Below are 8,398 nucleotides of genomic sequence, written 5' to 3'. Positions count from 1 at the left end.
GAATTGCGGAAATAAATAAATCTTTGGTAATGGTACATGATTAAATTATAATGGTGACTAATTATATGCTCATCTTGTCTTGGTATGTGTGATGTTACCCATACTATGTTTATATCATATGTCTCTTTTTTCTCATTAATTACATGTTACATAATCTATTTTGTCTAGATATGTGTGATGTTATAATTTATGTTACTCCCGCTATCATTAGTAGAAAACAGGGCTTTGGTCACGGGGCAATATTCACGAACGGGGCCTAATGTGAGCATTGGTCCCGGTTCGTGCCGCTAAGGCATTAGTCCCGGTTCACCTGAGCCCTTTAGTCCCGGTTTGAGATACGAACCGAGACTAAAGGGTGCGATGCCCTTTAGTCCCGGTTTGTGTCTCAAACCGGGACTAAAGATTAGACCTTTAGTCTCGGTTTGAGACACGAATCGGGACTAAAGGGTGTGATGCCAACCGGGACTAAAGATGGACCTCCAGGCAGCAGCCACGTGGAGGGTCTTTAGTCCCGGTTCCAGTAAGAACCGGGACTAAAGGGGAAGGCTTTAGTACCGACCAGAACCGGGACTAAAGGCCTTTTTTCTACTAGTGTATGGATAGTCTAAGCATTTCTTGCTCGGTAGGTAGGTTGATGTCGCCCGCACCGCCACATGCGCACCCTTGGCCAAACAAACCGCTCACACTCCTGGTGAATGGCAAACGCGTGATCGATCATAAATTAAATGCGACAGTAGACCCTATGTGCAATTAATTGCATTTAGTATAAGGACATCTTCAATGCTAACCCGTAAATTAGATACATATCCGTCCACGGATAGGGGCTCAATACGCGGACACAGATGCATGAGCAGGCCGTTCAATGCTATCCGCATACGTTTCAAGCCGGATTTCAACCAACTTTACGAAATTCATACAAACCGAAGCACATTCATTGCATTTAGACAATTTTCATTAAAAAAAGGAACTAGACCTAAACTTAGACTACGACGGCGTCCGTCATCCAAGTCCTTGTTGTTCCTTCCAGTGACCGTGTTCTCCATTCGTCGTCTCCCTGAGCGGCAGCGACAAGACCCGTGAAGTGAAGGTGTGATCTCCGACGAGGAAGAGTAGAACATGGGAGTCGGACCGGCCCACTTGGGACACAAGGCCTTGCCGCTTCCCATGCCCTACTTATCCTCGGCGGAGACCGCGACATATCCGTTGCCGGTGACCGTGAGGTCCATGATGGAAATGGAGGGTCCGGAACTCTCGTCATCCCACCAGCACTCTCGTAATCCACAGGCGTAGGACGCACAGCTTGCGGCGTTCTCGTTTGTGATCGCCTGCATAGCCAGTCGTAGATTTGGCCCTCCGCCAATCGGTGTTGCTTGAGGAGAAACACGTCGTACCACTATTGCTGCTGCACCTGCCGGAAGACTAACAGAGGCACAGACGCTGGCTACTCCTTCGCCATGGCAGTGTTGAAGTGCACATGCACCGCCGCAGGCTAAGGCGTTGATTCGTCATCGGAGCACGTCTCCATCGTGGGGTCTTCGTCGGAGACCTCGGAGGAGATGGCTGTGGTGCACATTAGGAAGATATGGATCTGATGGGTTTGTGATGTGTTCTTCGCCGGCTATGGCCGCCTTTAAATGGTGGATGCGGTGAGGCCAAGCGTCCCGAATGCGCAGGCGCCAGAGTTGGTTACTCAGCCCCGAGCCTGTTTAGTGATGGAAGATGGATGATAGGCACTGAACGAGCGTGGTATATATCCGTCCCGTCCCATCCAGTAAACATATGTCCGACACTAAATAGGCGCAGACATGGGGGACGCGACACAGGCTCCAGAGAGAGTGGCCACCTGCGTTCTAGTCCGCCGTCAATGCGTAGCAATCGTTCTAGAGCAGCATGCATGCCGGCAGCTGGCTTCTGGCGGAAAATCGAGTGGGCACCCGAGGGGTTTTTGATAGGCCAGATTAGTCAGACAAGAGCGTGGCAGCGGTCTGGACGCCTAGAAAACCCTTCTCCCAGTTTGTCTCTGGTTTGCGGGAAAAGTGTGTGCGGGGGCCGATTCAAGACCGTATTGAATGTCAAAATATGTCCGGACCTTGCGGTTCAGACAGTTACGGGTGGTTTGAGGGTCGGTGTTGAAGATGCCCTATCTCACCGAATGGTTTCGTTCTACTATTATTGGCTTAGGTAATCTCTACGATTTCAGCGACGAAAGTTTAGCCTTGGAATAGTCTTCCCACGCATGATGTATGGTACTACTAATAGTACGGTTCGCCCTGTTTTGGTCAAAGCAGAAACAGGGCCGGAGAGCACATGCAATGCATAATGGCATGCACTGTGCTCCGACGGCTTGGGAGCTAGCTAGGCTGCTTCACACGAGTCAGATCCAGACTTTCTGCAGAGTCCTACACGTATTCCATCGGTTCATTTCACGATTGGTTCGTTTACTTGACGCCCTCCACCACACAAATATTGCAAGCAACAGCCACTAGTGCTGCTAGTGCAGCTCACACCCACAAAGGCAGGGCAGATGCGACACGTACGCTTGCATACACCAAACTTTGAGCCACATATGAGTCACACCCATTCTCCTCGTGTGTCCACGCGTGGCTATTTTATTTTCCTTGGAAGTAACCCATGCACGCATGCATCAATGTTGAAGAGAAATCTTATCTTGGTCAACTCGACATTGTTAACTGGTGATGGTACGTACTACTCCTACAGATGCGGAGCTTTTGCTTGCATCGCCTCAAAGAAAAGATTTTTGTTTAAGAAGGTAGTAGTAGTAAAATGTATGCCAAGTCCATGCAAATGCAAGCAAGATGGTTCTGTCACTAGAACAAGGTATGGTAATGCAAACGTGATTTTTTTGGATGCTACCGCCCACACATGTTTAACCACCGGCGCCAGGAATGCATGACGCCATGTCACCGGGCGCGAGGCGCCACGTAGGAGCGCCCTGGCCGGATTCGTCCATCCATCCCTTTCCAGGTGTCACCACTGAGCGGCCGCCAAGGCACGCACCCGCAGCGCGCCCATGTGATAACCCTATCCCCTCATCTCACCGGCCGGCCATTGTCTCCTCCACGTCTCCCTTCTCTCTCTCTCTCTCTCTCTCTCTCTCTCTCTCTCTCTCTCTCTCAAAGGCAGAGGAAGCAAGAGGACACTGGACGCAGAGAGAGGGAGACACTGGACTTTGTCCTCGCATGGAACCTTGGCAGCAGCATATTCACATACGCGCGCTCACTCTCAGCGGGATCTGGCCGTACGTGTGTATCGGCTGCTTGTTTGACGGCGATTTGGCGCAGGTTAAGGCGGCATATGCCGTGAGCTTGTAGAGGGATCGAGCTTGCAGCGGGCGTGCTGATAAGAGGTGAGTGGCCTAAGCCGTTCCTCGTGCATAAGGCCTTTTGCCCAAGCACAAGAGAATTGTCGCCATTATATCTCACTCACTGTGTAGTATATATGCAGGGGTGCATGGCAAACTAGTGGTCGGTAGTGCGGCCACCACTCCGGCCCATACAAAGCGTGTGCGTGTCCAAGAACGCCTTTCCCCCCGGCTCACACGAGAGTGGTGAATCCATCCACGGTGCGTGCCTCAATTCTCTCCCTTGCAGGGGAGAGCAGAGCTCCGTTTCCTCCTCGGCGCGGCGGAGACGAGCTCCGGCGGTTTGGGGTTGGCGTTGCGCGCATGCAGCAGATGGCCACCACCGTCACGCTGCTGCTCGGGGCAGCCTCGTCCCCCGGCCCCGCCGCCGGTGATGGCGCCGCGCGGGACGGCTTCCAGTGCTCCCGCCTGCTACCCAAGAAGAAACAGCAGAGGCCGCGCTGGGTGCTCTGCTCGCTCAAGTACGGCTGCCTCGGCGTCGGCGAGCCGGGGGAGGCGGGCGGCCGGAGCGCGGCGTCGCCGGTGTACTCCAGCCTCACCGTCAGCCCCGGAGGCGACGCCGCCGTCGCCGTCGTCTCGTCGGAGCAGAAGGTGTACGACGTGGTGGTGAAGCAGGCGGCATTGCTCAAGCGCCAGCTGCGCCCCTCGCAGCAACAGCAGCAGGCGCCGCCAGCCGTCGCCAGGGAGCTGGACGCGCCGCGCGGCGGGCTCGGGGAGGCCTACGCCCGCTGCGGCGAGATCTGCGAGGAGTACGCCAAGACCTTCTACCTCGGTACGCCACTCCTTCGTGGATACTCTGTTTTTCTTGAGCCATGGTGGCAGGCTGCGTGCCAAGCCGGTGTTCCGGTGATCATGGAGCTCACTCGTTCATGTCTGGTCGTGCATGGCAGGGACCTTGCTGATGACCGAGGAGCGGCGGCGCGCCATATGGGCCATCTACGGTAATCTGAAAATTCACCATGCCTGGTTTGGACCCTCCATTGTTGCTCCCCTGTTGTGGTATCAGTATGTGTCACACAGTGTTAGTTAGTGTCAGTAATGTGACTGAAAATTCAGCTAGTTTCATTCTCACTTCAGACCGTCAGAAAGGGCATGCCCACATTTTGCATCAGTTAAATTGCTACATATTGTATTTAACAGCAACTTGCAAGAATCTTCAACACTCCCCAAGAAAATTGGCCACTTTAAAGTTAATGGTGTGAACTAGTTCTGGATGCGAATAATGGCAAATAGAAACATTGCTGAACTTGCATGCTATGTGTTTACAGATACTCCTATATACGTAGTATAGTCAGTGAAGAATAAAGGGTTCGTATAACACTTTTTTATATGCCATTATGTGTGGAAGCATCAAATTAGGCTTTTTGTTGGCTAAATGGCTTCAATAGGATCAAAGTACACGAGAAAAGGTTGCAAGAACATATTCCTCAAATTGCCTGGGGACATGAATCTGAGGGTACCGTCAGTTCTAAATGAGATATACTCTAGGCATCAATCACTTTCAGAATCTGATGTATAGCATCATTGTTCAGTATGGTGCAGGAGGACAGACGAGCTGGTGGACGGTCCCAACGCGTCGCACATCACGCCGCAGGCGCTGGACCGGTGGGAGAGGAGGCTGGAGGACCTCTTCGCCGGGCGCCCCTACGACATGCTCGACGCCGCGCTCTCTGACACCATCACCAAGTTCCCCATAGATATTCAGGTATCAGCTTAGCCGGTGCATAATTGTTCAGTCCACATTGTATGATTCTGGTAGAACAGAGTGGTGGTGGATATTCCCTGTCAGCATCAAATTGCCCCTAGACCTCACAATCTCAGTGCAAGATGACCGGAAAGTCGATGATTGGTCAAAATTGTTTCGTTTGTCGGCCTTTGGTTAGTCTCTGATGCTGTTGTTGAGCCGTATGAACTTTTCACACATTGTAGTGGGGGCTTATCCTGTTGACTAGACGCTATAGTGGGAATCGTCTGGTCAAAGATATGTTTAATCAAAGTGGGGAAATTATAGGGAGAACTTTTCAGTAAGTATTATTCCCGAGCATACCTAGAACAAACAGGAACTTGGAAATGATGTAGAAGGAGAAATGAAATCAGGGAGAGTCCAAGTAACTCCAGACCTGAATTATACATCATGAAAATGTACCTGGTCACTCTTTTTTACTGGGCTTTGTGGTTTTCGGCCTAATTTCCCATATAAACCGCGTTACTCTCTATTTCTTTTCTTTTTCTCATAGTGAAATCGGCAGTGATCCTGCCTTGCATTGTAAAAAAAAGGTCTTGGTCGTTCTTAGCACTACTACTTATGAAAAATATTATTGATTTTCTAAATGACCAATTACTTTTACATATGCCAGCCCTTCAAGGACATGATCGACGGGATGCGGACGGACCTCAAGAAGGCGAGGTACAAGAACTTTGACGAGCTCTACATGTACTGCTACTATGTTGCCGGCACCGTGGGGTTGATGAGCGTCCCGGTGATGGGCATTGCGCCCGACTCCAAGGCGACAGCTGAGAGCGTCTATGGCGCCGCTCTGGCTCTCGGGCTCGCGAACCAGCTCACCAACATACTCAGGGATGTCGGAGAAGAGTAAGCCACTCACTCACTACCAATACAATGCAATAGTTTTCCCTTGTAAAATCATTTTTTTTAGAAAAGGAGCATGACCCCCGGCCTCTGCATCTGAGAGATGCATACGGCCACTTTATTGATTATTCTCAGGACCTTACAAAGTATTACAACAATGAGCCTGAATCCACCATCTTGACAACACATGCCGCTACTCCTATCCAAAATGATGAAGGGGTGCTAGCTGGGCCACTACCCAAACCACTCACCAAAGCCTAACATCAAAAGCCGGAAACCGAAACATATTCGGAAGCCCCAGCCGAGCCACATACCGGGTCTGGGCACAATCCGGTCAGACGCACTCGTGTGTCGTCGCCGCCATCTTCCACAGGTCCGTCTTCAGATCATATTGAGGCTTCTACCTTGTCTGGCCACTCTACCATCGACGTCACCATGACGCCAAACAGCAACCTCCTCCTGCGCGAGTCCATCTCCGTGCATCGGGCGGCGAGCCTCCGCAGCGCCATGCCGCCGATCTTCGCCGCCATCAATGAGTGAGATGAAGTACCGCTCCACCACGGCATGTACAAGGTGACGAAGGGCGAGGTCCCCATCGGAGACACGGGCGGAAGAGAAGCACCGCAGCCCCGAGACACTGCCCGGAGTTGCGACGCAGTAGATCAGGCGGGCCGTCACCAGGAACCAGACAAGCACGCCATGCACCCCAGCATCCCCATCCCCATGCCCATCCCTTGTAAAATCATGATATGGACATTTCGAGATAGCACTATCCTGAATTTTTTGGTGTTTCGAATAATTTCCCAGTGCAAGAAGAGGAAGGATATATTTGCCGCAAGACGAGCTTGCGGAGGCAGGGCTCTCCGATGAAGACATCTTCAAAGGAGTCGTCACCGACAAGTGGAGAAAATTCATGAAGAGGCAGATCAAGAGGGCGAGGATGTTCTTCGAGGAGGCGGAGCGAGGGGTGACTGAGCTTAGGAAGGAGAGCCGGTGGCCGGTAAGTGCCCAGCCACGACTTGAATGTGAAACAAAACTACATATTGATCTCACATCATTGTTAATTATCAGTAGCAAAAATGATGCTACGTGTAGTTCGTGGGGGGTCGCCTCCCCCCACCCTTGGTATAATAATCATTGAAAAAAATTAGGGGCTCAAATGGAAGATAATATGGTTTTGCATTGCATTGCAATTGCAGGTTTGGGCCTCTCTGTTGTTGTACCGGCAGATCCTTGACGAGATCGAAGCGAATGACTACAACAACTTCACCAAGAGGGCCTATGTTGGGAAGGCGAAAAAGGTGCTTGCGCTCCCTGTCGCGTACGGGAGATCGCTGCTCTTACCGTATTCACTGAGAAATAACCAGACCTAGAAGAAAGAACAAAGCAAGATGAAGATGGTCAGGTTAGGCTAGATAGAATGAAACATGGCAGTGTGGCGACATCTGCCTTGGAGCTCTGCATCCAGTTAGTTGGCCAAACAATGCGGCGAATCGATCAGTACAATCCTCAGTGATCAATGTTGTAGGCATGACATGAAGTTCTGGCAAAGGAAGGGAGAAGAACACTGCAGCCAACCGAGATGAAGACCAAATGTTTGCATGTATATTATTATTCTAGAACATGTGCCTTTGAAGACAGAACAACATGTATATATATACTCGTTGTTGGTCCCGAATTCGGGAAACATGTATGTTATTCTGTAAGCATATATATTCGAATAATATGGTTTGGAATGCAAAACTGAGAAAATGTGACGTTGTTTCTAAAGTAAGGACATGCCGCTCAAAGGAAACCAGTTATGCAAGACATTGAAAAATTAACATTGGTCATCTATGAATTGTTCTTGCATCAAGCGAGTAACTAATATCTGAGATTTCACACCGGATTAGGTTTTTGGTTTATGATTGCAGCCTTGTAGGAAGTGGAGAGGAATGGATGCGAGAAGATGTTTTTTGCGAAAACATAAAAAAGGGGGTTAAAATTAATCACGGAGGCTGACCCTTTTCGGTGTAAAATATCTGTTATACTTTCCAAAATTAATCATATAATAATATTAGCTATTTATTCAGAACATGTTGAATTTTAATATGCACAACTTTCGCTTGGGTAGGCCGGTCAATTAAAGCAACACAAAGTCGCGAGCGAGCTCTAGCTCTGTTTTTTTTCTTTTCCTATGTTATTCTGGGGTTTCTATTTTGATTTTCTAGAATAACTCAAAAATTATTTACTCTTAAAAAATGAATATTTTAAAACTTAAGAACCCCTTTTGTGAAATGTTAGCATATTTTATAAATACGAGATTTTTTTTCAAATCAGAGAACATTTATTGAAATTTCGGAAAAAATATAGATTTTGAAAAATTAAACATGAATATTTTCTAAAATTTGGATTTTTTGGAAAGTAAAAAAAATCCTGCAAAAAGC

General features: G+C 49.3%; 1 protein-coding gene across 2 annotated transcripts; it reads left to right on the top strand.

Annotated features, from left to right (window-relative positions):
* The first annotated feature begins 3,118 nt into the window (after positions 1-3,118).
* On the top strand, positions 3,119-7,746 carry LOC123149840 (phytoene synthase 1, chloroplastic). 2 transcript variants are annotated; one of them, XM_044569582.1, is made up of 7 exons: positions 3,119-3,367; positions 3,466-4,154; positions 4,273-4,323; positions 4,915-5,087; positions 5,740-5,975; positions 6,780-6,972; positions 7,172-7,746. In XM_044569582.1, exons 2-7 carry the CDS (start codon positions 3,686-3,688, stop codon positions 7,343-7,345), a joined length of 1,296 nt encoding a protein of 431 aa, XP_044425517.1. In that variant the 5' UTR covers positions 3,119-3,367; positions 3,466-3,685; the 3' UTR covers positions 7,346-7,746. The 2 variants fall into 2 exon arrangements, with proteins under 2 accessions (XP_044425517.1, XP_044425518.1); XM_044569583.1 differs by having other exon boundaries at positions 3,134-3,367; positions 3,455-4,154.
* The last annotated feature ends 652 nt before the right edge of the window (positions 7,747-8,398 follow it).

The sequence above is a fragment of the Triticum aestivum genome, chromosome 7A, assembly GCF_018294505.1.
Source record: "Triticum aestivum cultivar Chinese Spring chromosome 7A, IWGSC CS RefSeq v2.1, whole genome shotgun sequence".
Classification (NCBI taxonomy): Eukaryota; Viridiplantae; Streptophyta; class Magnoliopsida; order Poales; family Poaceae; genus Triticum; species Triticum aestivum.
Note: the sequence above shows the minus strand (reverse complement) of the source record. Positions and strands in the feature narration are given on the sequence as shown.